General features: G+C 33.2%; 1 protein-coding gene across 2 annotated transcripts in view; it reads right to left on the bottom strand.

The window, feature by feature from the left end:
* The window catches only part of itsn2b (intersectin 2b), a 55,018-nt gene that overhangs the window by 12,606 nt on the left and 20,009 nt on the right, over positions 1–22,403 (bottom strand). Inside the window, exons 16-28 of one of the 2 annotated variants that reach the window (XM_073826403.1) lie at positions 16,168–16,307; positions 13,628–13,764; positions 12,760–13,544; positions 11,633–11,757; positions 9,923–10,080; positions 9,465–9,555; positions 9,175–9,371; positions 7,310–7,353; positions 6,038–6,204; positions 5,893–5,938; positions 5,679–5,800; positions 3,492–3,588; positions 3,207–3,401 (exon numbers count right to left, since the gene is read on the bottom strand). In XM_073826403.1, the coding sequence (XP_073682504.1) occupies positions 3,207–3,401; positions 3,492–3,588; positions 5,679–5,800; positions 5,893–5,938; positions 6,038–6,204; positions 7,310–7,353; positions 9,175–9,371; positions 9,465–9,555; positions 9,923–10,080; positions 11,633–11,757; positions 12,760–13,544; positions 13,628–13,764; positions 16,168–16,307 (2,304 nt within the window). The remainder of the gene's footprint in view (positions 1–3,206; positions 3,402–3,491; positions 3,589–5,678; positions 5,801–5,892; positions 5,939–6,037; positions 6,205–7,309; positions 7,354–9,174; positions 9,372–9,464; positions 9,556–9,922; positions 10,081–11,632; positions 11,758–12,759; positions 13,545–13,627; positions 13,765–16,167; positions 16,308–22,403) is intronic. The other variant, XM_073826404.1, reaches the window with a different exon arrangement.

Raw genomic sequence — 22,403 nt, 5'->3', positions numbered from 1 at the left:
TGGAAGCAAAACAGTGAGATTCAAAGTGAAACCGCCTCAAGAAAGTGACAGTTGTTTGTTTTTTAAAACGTCAAAGTGCTTTTAAAACCAGAGACTAATAATACTAAGTTTCAAGATATATTATAGCCAGCATTTTTATATAAAGCGTTTCGTTAGTGTGATTGCGATGACATACCGAGGCAGTTTCACGCTTTGTAACATCCCTTAAAATGACCAAACTGAGGAGCAACAGCTTTACTGAAGTCTCATCATCTCAAAAGGACCATATGAAAAAGCTGCCACTTTTAAGAAGCTGTAAGCAAACGAAGTAAATAAAAATTCAAAAAGAAACCACAAAATTCACTAACCCTCTACTAATCAGTTAAAGGATTACTCCATTTCCAGAATGAAAATGTACTCACCTCCATGTCATCCAAAATGTTCATGTCTTTTTTCTTCAGTCGCAAAGAAATTAAGTTTTTTGAGGAAAACATTCTAGGATTTGTTTCCATATAGGTGGACTTTAACAGATTAAAGGTTAATAATGCAGCTTAAAAGAGCTCTAAACGACCCCAATCGAGGAATAAGGGTCTTATCCGTCAAAGCAATCAGTCATTTTCTCTTCAAATCAAACTCTTTTTAACCACAAATGCTTGTCTTGCTCTGCGAAGCAAGTGCGTGCTCTCAGTGCAGTCCGAGTCAAGACAGTTAGGGTATGTCTAAAAACTCCCATCTTATTTTCTCCTCCAACTTCAAAATCGTACATCGCTGTTTTACCCTTTTATATAAAAAAAAAAAAAAAAAAAAAAGGATGTTCGACTGACTTTCTTTGTTAACTTTGTACACACTGGGTTGGTACTTCTGCAGCAATGTAGGGCAATTTAGATGGGAGTTTTTAGACATACCCTAACTGTATTGAACCGGAGTGCACAGAATACGCATGTGCATTGCAGAGCTAGACAAGATGAGCATTTGAGGTTAAAATATAAATAAATTGTACTTTTTTTTTTAAGATAATAAACAATTTCGCTAGATAAGACCCTTTTCCTTGTGTAGAGCTCTTTGAAGCTGAACTGAAACTGCATTTTTAACCTTTAATCCGTTGTGCACCACTGAAGTCCACTATTTGGAGCAAAAACCTGAAATGTTTTCCTCAAAAACATACTTTCTTTCCGACTGAATAAAGAAAGACATGAACATCTTGGATGACAAGGGGGGGGGGGGGGGGGAGTAAATTATGACATTTTTGGAAGTGGAGTAATCATTTAAAGGAATAGTTCACTCAAAAATGAAAGGTTGGTCAACAATACTTATTCATCCTCATGCCATTCCAAACCTATATAAGTTTTTTTCTTATGTTGAACACAAAAGAAGATATTTTGAAGAACCAAACAGTTGTTGGTCTCCATTGACTTCCACAGTAGGGATAGAAATACTATGGAAGTAAATGGGGACCATTATGCTCAACATATTTGGTTTGGAATGACATGAGGATGAGTAAATGACAAAATTGTCATTTTCGGCTGAACTATCCTTAAGATCGGTCCAGACTACCTGAATAAAAAGCCTGGTGAGGAAAGATACAGGAGGGTGATTGGGTGAGTAAATGGTGGTTTCAGCAGGACCACTTCCACTTTGACGGGGGATAGTGGGTCTCTTATGGACGAAGGAAAGGAAAGGTGTTACCGCCCTACAGAGAAGGACACAAATGAGAAAAACCAAAGTCGAAGGGGAAAAGAATGTGTGAGAAATAAATGTCTGGCTAAATATGGAGGATAAGAAGAAAGTTGTAACATTAGGTTAGACTGGAAATACCCTTTCCATTATAACTGCAAAAATGAAACTAACCAAAAAAGGCACCATAAAATAACACTACAGTTGAGATTTACATCCCCCTTTCAGAATCTTCAAAATGTTAATTATTTGACCAAAATAAGAGGGATCATACAAAACTCATGTTATTGTTTATTTAGTACTGACCTGAATAAGATATTTCGCATAAAAGACATTTACATAGTAGCAACTATTACAGAAGGTTCAAATGTGCACTGATGCTTTAGAAGGAAAGAAAATGCATTTTTGCAATTTGAAGATTAGGGTAAATAACTGTTTGTCTTGCAAGTATCTTCTGTACCTTCTGAAAAATAATATGATAATTAGGCAAATAAGAAAAATCTTGAGTTCTTCTCATATTTTGTTATCATTTTTTTAAACTATAGCAAATAAACTGTGATAATGTGAAAAATGCTGAAGGTGTCTGAATTTTGACTGTATATCTTTATTTGGGGCCCTATGAAATCATTTTTTCCCCCCAAAATTTCGTTTTATTATTTTTCAAATTCCGTTTTTTTAGTTTAAATTTTTCTGTATTCAATATATTTATTTTTGTTTTTTTGTTTTTTTAGAAAAATATTAATCAAAAAGCATGTCTAATTAATTGAAATCATGAAACACAATTTAACAAAAACTTTTTAAAAGTTTAACAAAAATAAAAATTTTTATGGCCCTATGAAAACTGTTTTACTTCAAAACTTACTGTTTTTTTTTCAATATTTTTACAAAATTATGTGATTTTTCCATAATTTTTCAAATACACAAAAATAATAAAAAACAAAATTTGTGGGACCTGAAGGATTCTTAAAAAAAAAAAAAAAAAACAGCAGGCAGTTTAACTGTTTAGGACAAACAAGGGACTCTTGAACAATGATCACTAAAAAAAACAAACAAACAAAAAAACACAGATGTGGATCATTCAAGTAGCAACCTAGTATTAAGAATTTTAAATGGGGTAATTTTTTATAAATTCAACTAATATTTTCTCTTCTGAACTATATGTGAACATCTTTTATTTACAATAACATGCATTTTGTACGATCCCTCTTATCGTGTTAAAATAATTAAAATTTAGCAGATTCTGAATTGGGGGGTGTAAACTTTCGACCTCAACTGTAAATATTGATCATATTTAAAACAGGATAAAAATGGCATTATTATAAATGTAATGAAATTGTAACACACTCCATCACTAATACAAATCATTTCATATAATAAACACCCACATTTAAGGAGCATAGAATGCAACATTTTGTCTTTAAATAATCTGAAACCAATTTAACTTTCAAAACAAAAACAAAAGACAAATTTCATAGTTGCAGACGCAACCAAAAACCCGACATTAAAAACACAGAACAAAAAGTAGACTGGTCAGTTTATGAGTCTTTACTTACACTGCTGACTGGGGTCAGAATCAGAGGTGGTCATTTTCACATAGTTGGTAGGAATCAAGCCCGTGACCCCATTGAGTTCTCCTTTCCACCAGTCAGGATCGCTTTTGTCCAGCACGTTGATAACTTGACTCTTCGAGAAGCTCAGCTCGTCCTCATTCGCTGCGGTGTAGTCGTATATAGCGATGACTTGGCCGACTACAGCGAAGAAATGGAGCGAGGGCAATGAGGACATTCACAAAAAACAGAAACAAATCATCAACTATGGAAAGCTGTTCTGTTTCTTACCAGCCGTAGGTGCAGGTGTAGATTTGCCGCTGTTTGAGCCCAAAAGCTTGACGTGTGAAGCAGGAAACCAGCCCTTCTGACGCTTCTTCCCTCTGGCCTGAGGACACAAACAAAAAAAAACTTTGCAGCTATTTTGAATTTTTGTATCCATCTGTGAAAATAATTGAAGATTATTTTGTTTGTAGAACATATATAATATACATATTAGGTGGAGATTTCTATCATTTAAAATGATAAAAATATACCTAATATTCTGAGCAATACCAATGAGCTGATAATTGTTTAAATTAAGGCCTATATTTAAATTTTATACAATTTTGTCTAATAAAATTAATATATAGGGCCCTAGGATTTCCGCAATGCTGCAGGATCCAGTCATAAAAATGCAAACTTGACGAATTGTGGATGAATATCAAAAGTAAGTCAGTAAACTTAAATCATAACATGGTAACACAAAAAAGAAATAAACTAATAATAAATTAATAATACTAGTTTTAATAAAAATCTATTAATTAGAGATTATTTTGATTATTGACATTTAATGAAACCATTAAAATGGAATCCAGAAAAATTATGGGGGGAAAAAAAATACCTGAATTTTGTAAACATATATAAAAATATTTTGTAAAGTTAAAAGGCCATAAAAATGTAATTTGAGTACATGGACACATAATTATAATCCCTAGAACATCTCTGAGAGTCACTTTATGAGAATTTCACCATTTCTTTTGAGAAAAACTATTGTCATTTTACATTCAGAGAAACTTAGAGATCTTCACAGCAACCTGTCAAAATAAAAGTTGTTTAATTTGAAAGAAATTGTGACAGAAATATATTACTTAATGTTAATTAAATTATTATTAAAAACTTTTTTTTTTAAAGGAATATTTACCAGAATTTATTTAGCAGGAAAATTATTTCTGGAAAAAAGAAATAAACTAATAATAAATTAACAATAGCATTTTTTTTTAAATAAGATTCATTAATTAGAGATGATTTTGATTATTAAAATTTAATGAAACCATTAAAATAAAATCCAGAAAAATTATGGAGAAAAAAAAAGTAAAGTAAAACGGATTTCATAGGGCAATAATTAAATTTTTGTTAAACTTAAAAAAAAAAATTGCAGGTAAATTGTGTTTCATGATTTCAATTAATTAGACATGCTTTTTGTATTAATATTTTTTAATTCAACCATTAAAACAGTCTAACAAAATGAAAATTGGAAAAAAAAACGGAATTTAGAAAATAATAAAACAGAATTTTGGAAAAAATAAAATGTATTTCATAGGGCCCCAAAATAAAGATATACAGTAAAACCAAAATTCAGACACCTTCAACATTTCTAACAGTTTATTTGCGATAGTTTAGAAAATGGTAATATGTATGACAAGAACTCAAGAGTTAAACAAATTCATCTTGATAATGTCAGATAACTTTAATAGAAAGGTATGCAATAAAACATGGTCAGGTCAAAGTGTCAAATCAAATTTTTGGTCCCAATTTTTAATAAATTTTCCTGGTAATATGTATATTGTTTACTATTGGTTATCAGCCATAATCTGAACATAATCACCATCAACAATTATTGTATGTATGTATGTGTGTGTGTGTGTGTGTGTGTGTGTGTGTGTGTGTGTGTGTATATATATATATATATATATATATATATGATGAAATGCATGGAAAAAAGTCTGTAAAATTGGAAGTAGTGGCTCATTTGTGACCCTGGACCAGAAAGCTAGTCATAAAGGTCAGTTTTTTGGAAATCACCTGAAACCATCTGAAAGCTGAATAAATAAGCTTTCCATTCATGTATGGTTTGTTAGGATAGGACAATATTTGTTTAAGATACAACTACTGGAAAATCTGGAATCTGAGGGTGCAAAAAAAAAAAAAACTAAATGTTGAGAAAAATGCCTTTAAACTTGTCCAAATAAAGCTCTTAGCAGTGCATATTACTAATCAAAAATTAAGTTTTAATATCTTTATGATGGGAAATGTACAAAATATCTGCATGGAACATGATCTTAATATCCTAATGATTTTTGGCATAAAAGAAAATAGATCACTTTTACCCATACAATGTATTTTTGGCTACTGCTACAAAAATACCTGTGCGACTTATGACTGGTTTTGTGGTCCAGGGTCACATTTAAGGCGTTCAAGCATAAACTCCTCACTCACCTGCAGTTCCCCGAGCCACCAGCCGGAGGGGTTCTTGGTAAGGATGAGGATGAGCTGCCCTGGGGCTAGATTCAGCTGCTCTGCACCTGCAGCTGTGTGTGCAGTGGTCACCTGTGCCACTTCTACAATCAAAAATAATACATTATATGTTTAAATAACCAACTATGATTAATTGCTGCAATTTAATTGTGTCATATAACTTGTGCTTACTTACCTGGCTTTTTGCCAGGCGTTCCAAGTTTACCAGAGAGACTTGACGTCTAAAAATAAATAAATAAATAAACAGTATTAAATCACAAACCAACAACATATGTATATGCATATGCATGCCATATCCTTAAACACAAAAATAAAATTACATCAGTCTCCTTTGGCTTGACGTAATTGGAGGGGAAGACTCCTGATCGGTCTCCGATGCTGCCTCTCCACCACTCCCCTTCTCTCTCTGACACCAGGATGGTGTCTCCCTCGGTGAAGGTCAGGTCTCCAGGCTCAGGGCTCTCGTAAGTGTACAGCGCCACATATTCTGATGACAGGATCAACATACAAACACAAGGACAATACTGATGTCAAGAGATAAATCTGTGACGTGTTCACAGGCATAACAGACACAAAATATACTTGAAATGAATATACTGTACACACAACTACAAGGAATGTTTATTCTGAAGGTCGCTGCACAGTCAAATTTTCGGTTTTCTCATATTCGTCACCCTTTCCTATCAAAAAATGCATGTTACGGATAGAGACAGAGCACATTGAGGCTAAGCCCACACCAGGGGGGGAAACAATCCAACGCTCTCCATTGACTTTGTATTGTGGGAAGTGGACTCCTTGTCATTTCTGACTTATAACAAAAAACAGAACAATGTCTAAAAGCTGCTATGTGTCAAGGTGTACAGTGAACAAACTACAAAAACACAAAACTACGTTTAAGCTGTCGACCCCCCCCAAAAAAACGAGTGTTTAAAGACACAAATAGTTGTAGATGTAAGGATATTTCACGTTGGGCCATTCATTTCTCCAAAAAAAAGAAAGGTAAAGAAAAAGGAGCACTGACAAAGACCAATAAAATTTAGTTTCTAAATATATCCCCTCTTTTCAGGGTGGTGCAATAATCCTTTGACATGGTTAAAAAAAATAAATGTTTACTGTTGCCATTAAATTTCCCTCCAGCAGGTGTGGTTCTCTGCGCTTTACTTTTGTGTCCTTAAACACTCGCTTCATAGGTTGACAGCTTATAAAAACATAGTTTTGTGTTTTTTAGCTTGTTTACTGCACACCTTGTCACATAGCAGCTTTTAGACATTGTTCTGATTTTTGTTATAAATCAGAGATGACAAGGAGGCAGCTTCCCACAAAACAAAGGCAATGGAGAGCGTTCGATTGGTTTTCAGATTATGACGCGTGGTGCTCTGTCTCTGTGTGAAAATGCAGAAATTCTAACCTAATCCGAATTTATGACGGATGATAGTTTCGGAGGCAGTGTGTAAACTCGACTGACATAATGTGCGGTTGTATTCATTTCTTAACCTGTGAAAATGTTCGTACTCAGTATGCAATGCTCTCTAATCACAAACTGCTTCACTGCAAAAGTTTTCTGGTGGAAAAACAAATCTGTTTTTTCTTACCTTCATAGGTAGATCCATCTCCTGTATCAGAAGCATCAGTGGAGCTATAAGGGGAAGAATTAAACATTAAATAAGCACTAAAACAAGATGACTGAATAGTGTTAGGACAATGCTGTCGAATGCCAAATGAATCATGACAACCTCAAACAAAGTAGAGCAACACAACATCAGAATTAGTCTTTTTGCAGGAACATCTGAGTTTAATACCATTAAAGAAGTTCACTTCCAAAATGATAATTTACTTACCCCCTTGTCATCCAAGATGTTCATGTGTTTCTTTCTTCAGTTGTAAAGAAATTATGTATCTTAGGGAAAACATTTCAGGATTTCTCTCTATATAGTGGACTTCTACGATGCCCGCGAGTTTGAACTTACAAACTGAAGTTTAAATGTAGCTTCTAAGGGTTTTAAACGATGCCAGCCAAGCAAGAAGAGTCTTATCTAGCGAAGCGGTTATTTTCTAAAAAATAAAATAAAATAAAATAAAATGTACAATTTATATGCTGTTTAACCTCAAATGCTGATCTAGTCTAGCTCTGCGTGAACTGTGCATTCCAGTTCAATACGGTTAGGGTATGTTAGGGTACGAAAAACTCCCATCTCCTTTCCTCCTCCAACTTTAATATTGCTGTTCTATCTTTTTTCAAAAAGGGTGTTTCAGGGATGCACCTAAATAAATTCTTGGCCAAAGCCAAACAAAATGAAACACTGGGCCGAAGGCTGATTACTGAACACGGTTTTTTGTGTTTTTCCTCCCATGTATTTGCACATTTTTTTCACCATTGCATACATTAAAAAGCCGAAATTTAATTTTTACAGTTTTGTCTTGCTTTTCGAAGAAATCAATTACAAAATTACAAATTAAAATTATTTACTTAACACTAAACATTTTTAACATTCTAGTAGACATTATACCACAGTTCAGCATAAAATTAATACGTTAGTAAAATAATATTCTTGGGCAATTATTAAGACCTTTTAGAATCAGGCATGTGTTTTTTTTAATGTTAAAATTAATGCAGCCTTGCTGAGCAGAAGAGCCTTTTTCTAAAACATTAGACAATATTACAAACGGTTAAATTACGATACTAACATTTACAAATGTTGACTTTTATTTTGGCGGAAACCCGCAAGAAGGCCTTAAATATACAAAAAAAGTATATAAATTGTCATTTTATTTGTTAAAATAATCAATCGCTTCGCTAGAAAAGACCCTTCTTCCTCGGCTGGGTTTAGAGACCTTTGAAGCTGCATTAAAACTGCATTTTGGAAGTTCAAACTCACAGGCACCATAGAAGTCCACTATAAAGAGAAAATTCCTGAAATGTTTTCATCAGGAAACAATCTATTTATTACTGAAGAAAGAAAGACATGAACATCCTGGATGACGAGGTGGTGAGTAAATCATATGGAAATTTTTGTTCTGGAAGTCAACTTCTTTAACACTTTTCCACAAAGTATGACAAATGACTTTAAGTCGGAGGAGAAAATTAGGGTTTTTTGTATTGAAAAAAAAATTGTTTCGCTGGATCCAGCTTCCTTGGCTGGATTTTAGAGCCCTTTGAAGCTGCATTTAAACTGCATTTTGGAAGTTCAAACTCGCAGGCACCGTAGAAGTCAACTGTATTGAAAAAAATCCTGAAATGTTATCCTTAAGAAACAGCTTTTTACGACTGAGGAAAGAAAGACAAGAGTAAATCACAGAGAATTTTTTGTTCTGGAAGTGAAATTCTCCTTTAAGATTTTCCACAGACAAAGTACATGAAACACTCACAGCTACACACCCAAATCTACTTTGGTCATAACCACTTCAGCACTGCTGTTATTGATACAATAAACCACTTCAGCATGGTGTGTGTATTTACTCTGCTTGTGCATCGCTGGCGCTCAGCACTGTAACATAGGTTTTGGGGAACCACCCCTGAACCCCATTGAGCTCTCCAAGCCACCAGTTCTCCTGCTGCTCCAGAACCGTGATCATATCATCTTTGGAGAAGTTGAGATGGTTGTCCGTCTTTGCAGTCCATGAGCACAGAGCTTGAGCTTGCACATTCCCCACCACCTAAAAAACAAATGCAAACGTCATTGCATTTCAAGACAAGGAAGTTGTAGCTTACACAAACACTATGTGGTTTTCTCAAGGAAACCTGCATACCTGACCATGGCTGGAAGAGGCGGAGGCTGTGGCATGGGTGGGGGTGAAAGCGGAGCTCAGCCGTGATCCACTCGGTCCGTCGCTCAGTTTGCTGGTGAAGAAGGCGTTTTAGAATATTCTGCGTGTTCTACCATCATGCTCAAGATTTTGAAACAAAACAGTGCAGCTTTATGAACTCTTTCACACAAAGTCCTAATATAAACAGATTTGTATTTTTTTTAATAAGAGAAAAACAAAAAATTTGCATTATGCTTTTTATACTTCCGGACTTGGTGTGAACATGTCATGGTACTCAAAATGCATTTTGCTTCTTTCACATGAAAGACATGCAGTTTGTAGCTGTGAATGTTTTTTGAAATGGTTCTGTACCCACATGCACTTTGTCTGTGAGTGCATTTGACAAATGATTGTGCATGAAGCATTTGAACAGTATGAGGTAGTCAGATTTGAGACCACACCTGACGGAGATGGAGACCTGTGGCTTTAGGGCTTGTTTGGCCACGAGCGGCGCTTCAGTTTTGGCCTGCTTCTCCACATAGCTCTCAGGGAACCAGCCCATCTTCCCCTGCCGACTGCCGTACAGCCAGCCCTGCTCTCGCTCTACGCTCTCATCCACCTAGACAAACACAAAACCAGCTGAGTAAACTCTAAATCTCAGGCTGACAGGAGTTTCACAGTTTGCGCTAGATGTTCCCAATCACTTTTAACATTGAACACATTTAAAAAACACTACCAATAATAATAACATTTTCTATAGCGAACACACAATAGTGTTCTAAAGTTTGGGGCCATTTAAGTTTTTCAAAGAAGTCATTGATGCTCAACAAGCTATATAATAAAATAGCAGAAGTGTGATATATTATTACCATTTAAAATAATTGTTTTTGTGTTTTATTATTAGCCATAGAGCAGCCATTTCTACAGTCTTGCATTTCATGTGATCCTTTAGAAAGCATTCTGACATGCAAAGAAAAATTGTTTAATATTTTTATTTTTGTGTTTAAAAGAATCCATGATACATTTAAGGAGTTAAAAAGAACAGTATTTGTTTGAACAATCAATATTTCACAACAAAGTAAAAGTCTTTGCTGTCACTTTTTAATCAATTTAATGTCCTTGATAAATAAAGGCAATAAAAAAAAAATGTAAATATTACAAATATAAAAATCGCATCTACACTGGACACAAAGTGAAATTTCATTTTATTTTTGTTTTTTTAATTACGTTTTTCTATTTTCATTTTTCTGGATTCCGTTTTTTTTTTTTTTTTCAGTAGAATTTTTCTAGACTTTTTTGATGGTTAATAAAAAAAAATATTGATCAAAAATAGTGCTGGGCAATGATTAATCGTATTTAAGCGCATCCAAAATAAAGGTTTTTGTTTATATAATATATGTGTGTACCATACCGTGTATATTTATTTATATATAAAGACACACTATTTGTTATATAAATATATTTAATATCAACATAACATTTTTCTTAAATGTATAAATGTATGTTTGTGTATTTACATATACATAATAAACATACACAGTACACACACATATATTAAAAACTTTTATAAATTTTGGATGCGATTAATCGTTGCCCAACACAAATCGAAAATCATGTCCGATTAATTGAAATCATGAAATTTAACATACACAATTAACACAGTTTATTAAAAATCATTATTAATTTTTTTTCTCTTAAATTCAGTTTTATTTTTACCAAACTGTATCAATTTTCTGGATTCCATTTTAATGCTTTCATTAAATTTTAATAAATCAAAATTATTTGTAATTAATTGATTTTATACAGAATTTAAAAAAAATTCCATCCCAAAAAATATTGTGTTGTGCATTTACATTTTTTCCTGGCAAATAATTGTTTTGGAAAATAATTCTTAAAAAGTAATGTTTTAATATTAATTTTATTAGTAGTAGTTTTAGTAGCAGTAGTAGTAGAAGTATCATTACATAAGGTCATATATTTCTGTCACAATTTCTTCAATTTAATATGAACGTTTATTTTGACAGTTTTTCTTAAAAATATAGGTTTAATTTTCTTTAAAATATAATAAAGAAAAGGCAAATCTAGCATCTTATATTTGCGTTCATTGGATTTTAGGTTGAAACAAGCCCTAGGTCATTGGCAGGTTTTTTGAGATTCACTCTCAAACTGACCTCAATCAGGTCATCGCTTTCAAAGGAAAGCTCATCATCGTTTCTAGCGGCGAAGGGGTAGAGGGCTTTAAACGTTGTCAGTGCCGCTGATCTCCTGTGCTGTGTGGCAAGAGGATGTCTGCCGCCTGAAATCAATAAAATACCGTCATTCATTCCAATCATCTCAGAGATAACTTTTTTGTAAAACTTTTTTGTGAAACAAAAATTTACAGATAATGTTCTCACCCCATTGTCATCCAAGATTTCCATGCCTTTCTTTCTTCAGTCGTAAAGAAATTCTGTTTTTTGAGGAAAACATTTTAGGATTTCTCTCCATATAGTGGATATGTATGGTGCCCCCAAGTTTGAACTTCCAAAATGCAGTTTAAATGCAGCTTCAATGGGCTCTAAACAACCCCGGCTGAGGAAGAAGGGGCTTATCAGATCAGATATTTTCTAAACAAACTGACAATTTATATACTTTTTAACCTCAAATGCTCGTAGACTGTGTAATCCAGGTCAATGAAGTTAGGGTATGTCGAAAAACTCCCATCTCGTTTTCTTTCCCAGTGTCAAAATCGTCCTACATTGCTACAGAAAATAGCAACCCAGTGTTTACAAAGTGAACATACAAAGAAGCCCTTTACAAAAAAAAGTAAAACAGCTATGTAGGACGATTTTTAAGTTGAAGACGAAAATGTATTGGGAGTTTTCGACATTTCCTAATTGCGTTTGACCTGGATTACACAGATTACACATGCGCATCGCAGAGACAAGCCAAGAGGAGCATTTAAGGTTTACAAAGTATATAAACCGTCAATTTATTTTGAAAATAACAGATCGTTTCACTAGATAGGACCCTTTTTCCTCAGCCAGGATCATTTGAAGCCCTTTGATGCTGCGTTTAATCTGCATTTTAGAAGTTCAACCTTGGGGGAACAACACATATCCATTATATAGAGAAAAATCCTGAAATGTCGTTCTCAAAAAACAATTTCTTTGCAACTGAAGAAAGAAGGACATGAACATCTTGGATGACAAAGGCGTGAGTACATTACTGTAAATTTTTGATCTGAAACTGAACTAATCCTTTACCTAACCATGCTATTTGATTATCATTTTAAAACTTACGGTTCACTTTCTCTTACCTTTCCTCTCCTCCAGGCCGCGCAGAAGAGCAGCAACGATGTCCGTTTTAACAGTGTTCTTCTTGTTCTGTTCATCGTCTCGCAGTCTTGCGGCTGTGGCTGCGGCCTCTTCCTCCTGTTGTTTCTTCCTCCTCTCCTCATCCTGTTTTCTGTGCTCTTCCTCCCGACGCCTCCTGTCCTCCTCTTCCTGCCTTTTCCGGTCCTCCTCTTTTCTTTTTCTCTCTTCTTCTAATCTCTTCCTCTCCTCTGCATCTCTCATGGCAGCCTCTTGCGCGCGCTGTCGTCTCCTCTCCTCCTCCTCACGCTCTCTTCTTCGTTCCTCTTCTCGCCTCTCCTCCTCTTTCCTCTTCCGCTCCTCCTCTGCTCTTCTCCTCTCCTCGCGCTTCCTCTCCTCCTCCAATCGTAACTCCTCCTGCCTCTTTCTCTCCTCCTCCAGTTTTCTCCGTTCTTCCTCAAGTTTTCTCCTCTCCTCCTCCAGTTTCCTCCTTTCTTCATCTCGCCGCTTGCGGTCCTCCTCATCCTCCTTCTTCCTTTTCTCCTCAAGTCGGCGTCGCTCTTGTTCTCTCCTTTCTTCCTCTTCCTCCCTGCGCCTCCTCTCCTCCTCCTCCCGGGCTTTGCGCTCTCGTTCTGCTTGTTCTTTAGCGGCCTGTAAACGAGCTTGTCTCTCCCTCTCCTCTTCCTCACGAAGTTTGGCTTCTCTCTCCTCCTGTATTTTCCTCTGTTTCTCCTCCTCATCACGCCGCAGTTTCTCCTGCCATTGCCGCTCCTTCTCCAGTTTGATGCGTCTGTATAGAGAAAGAAATTTTGCTTTTAAAATTTTGAATTCTTTAAAAGCTTTGTGGGTCTATTATAAAGAAAAAAATCTTACTTCTGCTCTTCCTCTTCTCTCCTCTTCATTTCCAGTTCCTCCTGCTTGCGTTTCTTTAGCTCTGTGATTTTTTCTTCCTTAATGGTACGTAGTTTTTCCAAAGCAGATTGCTGCGTCTTCTGGCTCTCTCGGAGATCCTAATTGACAAACCACAAGATTATGACACACTAAACTCAATTATACTCAATTGTAACAGAGACCAAAAACAAAATCAAGGTTACATCCAATTAACTTTCTTAACACTGATACCTGATTTTTTTGCTAATCAAGACAACAAGGTAATGTGTTTAGCAAACTTGCACATGTTTGATTCCATTCTGGTGTGAAATGTATAATTTTGACATAAATCAATTTAAATAAGTTTCTCCTCATCGCATTTCCTCATTCAATCAGAAATACATCAAAATAAAAGGATTCAACGTTGACTTGAAAGGCAGAATCCACTCTCAAGCAATGCTGCTAATTTGCCAATTATTTATAGAACTTTATTTCAGCTATCTGCCAACTATTTGCCATTTAGTTTAACTTATGATGTATTAAAATACCTGAAACTGAAATAAAATGCAAAAAAAAAAAAAAAAAATTAGGGATGCACCGATATATCAGCCACCAATATTTATTGGATGATTTTTGATTTTTTTTAAGCCATCTCCATATCGGAAATAGCCCGAAAATGGTCGATACCGATGGTTTATTAATTAACTGCATGGAGACAATGAGTTGCATGTCTTTTGCATAATCCAATGGGAAAAATAAGTTGGATAGTTTGTCAGATGGCATTGTCAAGACTGTCATGTTTTTTTCTTTTTGAGTAAAGAAAATAGTTTCTTAAAAAAAAAAAAAAAAAAAAAAAAAACTAATCGGTGCATCCCTAATAAAAATTTAAGAGAATTGCAAAAATGACAAAAATGATTTTTTTATATATTAATAAAAAAAATAATAAAAACAATACAGTAGTGTCCCATTAAATTAAAAGATTTTATTTTACATTTGATTAAAAATAAATAAATGTTTATGTTTTTTGATTATCAGAAAAATTAAAACACATAAGAAAAAAAAAAAAGCAAAAGATTGTAGAGCCCTCAAAATGTTGAAACAGAGAGTTTTGGACTTATTTTTCCACTGAAATTAATGTTTTCGTTATTACACAAAGTAGGCTAAAGTACCTGGGAAAAAAAGTAACATGGCTAATTTATTTTATGTTGTCTGTTTTTAAGACAATTTTACTACAGTTTTGTTTATTAAACTTAATACTATGTTATTTCATTGTGAAATGTTGCACTGAATACATTTAGAATGTATGTATGTAGCTTGTTTGAAAAAGCAAAAAAAAAAAAAAAAAAAAATCGCAAATAAAATCGCAATCGCAATATTCGTTCAAAAAATCGCAATATGATTATTTTGTCCATATTGCACAGCCCTAGTCGATACCGATGGTTTATTAATTAACTGCATGGAGACAATGAGTTGCATGTCTTTTGCATAATCCAATGGGAAAAATAAGTTGGATAGTTTGTCAGATGGCATTGTCAAGACTGCCATGTTTTTTCTTTTTGAGTAAAGAAAATAGTTCCATAAAAAAAAAATTAAAAAAATGTAATAAAAATATCGGTATGACAAAAAAAAAAAAAACGAATCGGTTCATCCCTAATAAAAATGTAAGAAAATTGCAAAAATGACAAAAATGATTTTTTATTTATTAATATTAATAAAAAAATAATAAAAACAATATAGTAGTGTCCCATTAATGCTAAAATGACACTCTTTCAAACTGTGTCTTTTTAAAACAAATATTACTAGTCCTATTGTGCACAATTCATGTGTGAACCTTTTCGAATATTACAAAAAAAACATCTCTTTCATGTTTCCCCACCTCTAAAATGAAACATTGTAAATCACAGTATCATATATGTCAAACTCAAAAGCCACCCTAAATGATCTCCAGCTGAATATTGTTTACTCAGAAATGAGTCTCATTATAAAACTTTGTGAATGGAATTTTATACTGCCTTAAATCCATCCCTGATAATGCGTGCAGTAAAGAACCTCTGGTAATGATCTAAAAGGTGCAGCTGCTACAGTAAGAGCGGGCAGGAAAAGGGAAAAGAGAGACCTTCAGAAGGAAGAAGAGATTGCTGAGGCAACTCAGTAAAGAGAGCAGGCCTTTAAGCATGCAGTCATCCATTTCCTCAAACTGCAGCGAAAGCCAGGGAGAGACAGACAAGTAGACAGACAGACAGAAAAGCTCTACAGCTAGTGATAAAGACACAGGGACAAAAGCATAGGGGTTATTTGCATTAGTGTCATAAGGAGCAGTCTATATGCTGTTAGCACTGGTCTGTTATGAAAGATTTGTAGATTTGTTACAGAAATAAATAGCTAAATAGCTACAGCTTCATATCACTCAAGTTAAAATGTCTTGCTTCGATCAGCATCTTGAAAAGTGTAACCAATCTAGCCAAACATGTGGGTCAGTTTGTTCTGCTCTGAATGGTATGCATGTATTTATTAGTCACAGCTGAGCGATATTAATGGCTTACCTGAATTTCTTTCTTATACTGATCCATATCTGCTAATTTAACTGCAGTCTCCTTCTCCAAAGCATTAAGTTGTTCTTTAAGCTTTCGACAGGTAAGATCCTTGTCTTCCACATTCCTCTGTAAAGTTTTCACTGTTGCAGCTGCATCAAGAAAAACAAACAAACAAACATAAACATACAAATTGTCTATTCTATTAAAATGACAGGGAACAAGGTTTAATATTATTTTAACATTTTTGTCGTTCACAATTCTATGAAAGCCCATTTAAGCCACTGAATAAAAAAAAAAAAAAGGTTTTTGTGACTTCGCACAACTCTGTCTTCCTTTCTCAGAATTGCGAGATATAAACGGAAAATAGCGAGTTATAAAGTCAGAATTGCGAGTTATAGACATAACTGAGAAATAACAAACTTGCAATTCTGATAAATAAAGTCAGAATTGCATGATATAAACTCGCTAAAGTCGCAATTTCGAGTTTATATCACGCAATTGCGACTTTATTTCTTAGAATTTCAAGTTATTAAGATTAAAGAGATTCAAGATTCAAGAGATTCAAGAGTTTTTAAGTCAGAATTGTGAGACATAAATTGTCGCAATTCTGTAAACATCAGTTTTTTTTTTTTTGCTTCTCATAACTGGACTATATAACTCACAATTCCGAGTTTATATCTCACAATTCTGAGAAGAAAAATTAAGAATTGCAAGATACAAAAAAAAGTCAGAATTGCGAGTTTATATCTTGAAAATCTGACTTTATTTCTTGCAATTGCAAGTTTATATCCCACATTTCTGACTTTATAACTTGCAATTGTGTATTTACATCTCAGTTTTGAGAAAAAAGTCAGAATTACTAATTTATATGACAATTCTGAGAAAAAAAAATTAAGAATTGCAAGATACAAACTTCCAATTGCAAGAAAAAAAGTCAAAATTGCGAGTTTATTTCTTGCAAATGGGAGGTTTTATCCCGCAATTCTGACTATAACTAGCAGTTGTGCATTTTATATCTCAGTTTTGAGAAAAAAAATAAAAATCAGAATTGCTAATTTAGATGACGCAATTCAGAAAAAAGTCAGAATTGTGAGATACAAACTGTCGCAATTCTGTGAACATATCAGTCTTTTTTGCTTCTTATAACTAGACTATATATATCTCGCAAATGCGAGTTTATATCTTACAATTTTGAGGGGGAAAGTCTTTGCAAGATACAAACTCGCAATTGCAAGAAAAAAAGTCAGAATTGCTAGTTTATATCATGCAATTCTGACTTTATTTCTCGCAATTGTGAGTTTATATCACGCAATACTGACTATATAACTTGCAATTGTGTATTTACATCTCAGTTTTGAGAAAAAAGTTAGAATTACTAATTTATGACAATTCTGAGAAAAAAAAAAAAGAATTGTGAGATACAAACTCGCAATTGCATGAAAAAGTCACAATTGCGAGTTTATATCTTGCAAATGTGAGTTTGTATCCTGCAATTCTGACTTTATAACTTGCAGTTGTGCATTTATATCTCAGTTTTGAGAAAAAAAAAAATCAGAATTGCTAATTTAGATGATGCAATTCAGAAAAGTCAGAATTGTGAGATACAAACTGTCGCAATTCTGTGAACATATCAGTCTTTTTTGCTTCTTATAACTAGACTATATATCTCGCAAATGCGAGTTTATATCTTACAATTTTGAGGGGGAAAAAGTCTTTGTAAGATACAAACTCGCAATTGCAAGAAAAAAAGTCAGAATTGCTAGTTTATATCATGCAATTCTGACTTTATTTCTCGCAATTGTGAGTTTATATCACGCAATACTGACTATATAACTTGCAATTGTGTATTTACATCTCAGTTTTGAGAAAAAAGTCAGAATTACTAATTTATATGACAATTCTGAGAAAAAAAAATTAAGAATTGCAAGATACAAACTTCCAATTGCAAGAAAAAAAGTCAAAATTGCGAGTTTATTTCTTGCAAATGGGAGGTTTTATCCCGCAATTCTGACTATAACTAGCAGTTGTGCATTTTATATCTCAGTTTTGAGAAAAAAAATAAAAATCAGAATTGCTAATTTAGATGACGCAATTCAGAAAAAAGTCAGAATTGTGAGATACAAACTGTCGCAATTCTGTGAACATATCAGTCTTTTTTGCTTCTTATAACTAGACTATATATATCTCGCAAATGCGAGTTTATATCTTACAATTTTGAGGGGGAAAGTCTTTGCAAGATACAAACTCGCAATTGCAAGAAAAAAAGTCAGAATTGCTAGTTTATATCATGCAATTCTGACTTTATTTCTCGCAATTGTGAGTTTATATCACGCAATACTGACTATATAACTTGCAATTGTGTATTTACATCTCAGTTTTGAGAAAAAAGTTAGAATTACTAATTTATGACAATTCTGAGAAAAAAAAAAAAGAATTGTGAGATACAAACTCGCAATTGCATGAAAAAGTCACAATTGCGAGTTTATATCTTGCAAATGTGAGTTTGTATCCTGCAATTCTGACTTTATAACTTGCAGTTGTGCATTTATATCTCAGTTTTGAGAAAAAAAAAAATCAGAATTGCTAATTTAGATGATGCAATTCAGAAAAGTCAGAATTGTGAGATACAAACTGTCGCAATTCTGTGAACATATCAGTCTTTTTTGCTTCTTATAACTAGACTATATAACTCACAAATGCGAGTTTATATCTTACAATTTTGAGGGGGAAAAAGTCTTTGTAAGATACAAACTCGCAATTGCAAGAAAAAAAGTCAGAATTGCTAGTTTATATCATGCAATTCTGACTTTATTTCTCGCAATTGTGAGTTTATATCACGCAATACTGACTTTATAACTTGCAATTGTGTATTTACATCTCAGTTTTGAGAAAAAAGTCAGAATTACTAATTTATATGACAATTCTGAGAAAAAAAAATTAAGAATTGCAAGATACAAACTTCCAATTGCAAGAAAAAAAGTCAAAATTGCGAGTTTATTTCTTGCAAATGGGAGGTTTTATCCCGCAATTCTGACTATAACTAGCAGTTGTGCATTTTATATCTCAGTTTTGAGAAAAAAAATAAAAATCAGAATTGCTAATTTAGATGACGCAATTCAGAAAAAAGTCAGAATTGTGAGATACAAACTGTCGCAATTCTGTGAACATATCAGTCTTTTTTGCTTCTTATAACTAGACTATATATATCTCGCAAATGCGAGTTTATATCTTACAATTTTGAGGGGGAAAGTCTTTGCAAGATACAAACTCGCAATTGCAAGAAAAAAAGTCAGAATTGCTAGTTTATATCATGCAATTCTGACTTTATTTCTCGCAATTGTGAGTTTATATCACGCAATACTGACTATATAACTTGCAATTGTGTATTTACATCTCAGTTTTGAGAAAAAAGTTAGAATTACTAATTTATGACAATTCTGAGAAAAAAAAAAAAGAATTGTGAGATACAAACTCGCAATTGCATGAAAAAGTCACAATTGCGAGTTTATATCTTGCAAATGTGAGTTTGTATCCTGCAATTCTGACTTTATAACTTGCAGTTGTGCATTTATATCTCAGTTTTGAGAAAAAAAAAAATCAGAATTGCTAATTTAGATGATGCAATTCAGAAAAGTCAGAATTGTGAGATACAAACTGTCGCAATTCTGTGAACATATCAGTCTTTTTTGCTTCTTATAACTAGACTATATATCTCGCAAATGCGAGTTTATATCTTACAATTTTGAGGGGGAAAAAGTCTTTGTAAGATACAAACTCGCAATTGCAAGAAAAAAAGTCAGAATTGCTAGTTTATATCATGCAATTCTGACTTTATTTCTCGCAATTGTGAGTTTATATCACGCAATACTGACTATATAACTTGCAATTGTGTATTTACATCTCAGTTTTGAGAAAAAAGTCAGAATTACTAATTTATATGACAATTCTGAGAAAAAAAAATTAAGAATTGCAAGATACAAACTTCCAATTGCAAGAAAAAAAGTCAAAATTGCGAGTTTATTTCTTGCAAATGGGAGGTTTTATCCCGCAATTCTGACTATAACTAGCAGTTGTGCATTTTATATCTCAGTTTTGAGAAAAAAAATAAAAATCAGAATTGCTAATTTAGATGACGCAATTCAGAAAAAAGTCAGAATTGTGAGATACAAACTGTCGCAATTCTGTGAACATATCAGTCTTTTTTGCTTCTTATAACTAGACTATATATATCTCGCAAATGCGAGTTTATATCTTACAATTTTGAGGGGGAAAGTCTTTGCAAGATACAAACTCGCAATTGCAAGAAAAAAAGTCAGAATTGCTAGTTTATATCATGCAATTCTGACTTTATTTCTCGCAATTGTGAGTTTATATCACGCAATACTGACTATATAACTTGCAATTGTGTATTTACATCTCAGTTTTGAGAAAAAAGTTAGAATTACTAATTTATGACAATTCTGAGAAAAAAAAAAAAGAATTGTGAGATACAAACTCGCAATTGCATGAAAAAGTCACAATTGCGAGTTTATATCTTGCAAATGTGAGTTTGTATCCTGCAATTCTGACTTTATAACTTGCAGTTGTGCATTTATATCTCAGTTTTGAGAAAAAAAAAAATCAGAATTGCTAATTTAGATGATGCAATTCAGAAAAGTCAGAATTGTGAGATACAAACTGTCGCAATTCTGTGAACATATCAGTCTTTTTTGCTTCTTATAACTAGACTATATATCTCGCAAATGCGAGTTTATATCTTACAATTTTGAGGGGGAAAAAGTCTTTGTAAGATACAAACTCGCAATTGCAAGAAAAAAAGTCAGAATTGCTAGTTTATATCATGCAATTCTGACTTTATTTCTCGCAATTGTGAGTTTATATCACGCAATACTGACTTTATAACTTGCAATTGTGTATTTACATCTCAGTTTTGAGAAAAAAGTCAGAATTACTAATTTATATGACAATTCTGAGAAAAAAAAATTAAGAATTGCAAGATACAAACTTCCAATTGCAAGAAAAAAAGTCAAAATTGCGAGTTTATTTCTTGCAAATGGGAGGTTTTATCCCGCAATTCTGACTATAACTAGCAGTTGTGCATTTTATATCTCAGTTTTGAGAAAAAAAATAAAAATCAGAATTGCTAATTTAGATGACGCAATTCAGAAAAAAGTCAGAATTGTGAGATACAAACTGTCGCAATTCTGTGAACATATCAGTCTTTTTTGCTTCTTATAACTAGACTATATATATCTCGCAAATGCGAGTTTATATCTTACAATTTTGAGGGGGAAAGTCTTTGCAAGATACAAACTCGCAATTGCAAGAAAAAAAGTCAGAATTGCTAGTTTATATCATGCAATTCTGACTTTATTTCTCGCAATTGTGAGTTTATATCACGCAATACTGACTATATAACTTGCAATTGTGTATTTACATCTCAGTTTTGAGAAAAAAGTTAGAATTACTAATTTATGACAATTCTGAGAAAAAAAAAAAGAATTGTGAGATACAAACTCGCAATTGCATGAAAAAGTCACAATTGCGAGTTTATATCTTGCAAATGTGAGTTTGTATCCTGCAATTCTGACTTTATAACTTGCAGTTGTGCATTTATATCTCAGTTTTGAGAAAAAAAAAAATCAGAATTGCTAATTTAGATGACGCAATTCAGAAAAAAGTCAGAATTGTGAGATACAAACTGTCGCAATTCTGTGAACATATCAGTCTTTTTTGCTTCTTATAACTAGACTATATATATCTCGCAAATGCGAGTTTATATCTTACAATTTTGAGGGGGAAAGTCTTTGCAAGATACAAACTCGCAATTGCAAGAAAAAAAGTCAGAATTGCTAGTTTATATCATGCAATTCTGACTTTATTTCTCGCAATTGTGAGTTTATATCACGCAATACTGACTATATAACTTGCAATTGTGTATTTACATCTCAGTTTTGAGAAAAAAGTTAGAATTACTAATTTATGACAATTCTGAGAAAAAAAAAAGAATTGTGAGATACAAACTCGCAATTGCATGAAAAAGTCACAATTGCGAGTTTATATCTTGCAAATGTGAGTTTGTATCCTGCAATTCTGACTTTATAACTTGCAGTTGTGCATTTATATCTCAGTTTTGAGAAAAAAAAAAATCAGAATTGCTAATTTAGATGACGCAATTCAGAAAAAAGTCAGAATTGTGAGATACAAACTGTCGCAATTCTGTGAACATATCATTCTTTTTTGCT

This window comes from Garra rufa, chromosome 21 (genome assembly GCF_049309525.1).
Source record: "Garra rufa chromosome 21, GarRuf1.0, whole genome shotgun sequence".
NCBI lineage: Eukaryota > Metazoa > Chordata > Actinopteri > Cypriniformes > Cyprinidae > Garra > Garra rufa.
The sequence above is the reverse complement of the archived record's forward strand: the minus strand, read 5'-3'. Positions and strand labels throughout refer to the sequence as shown.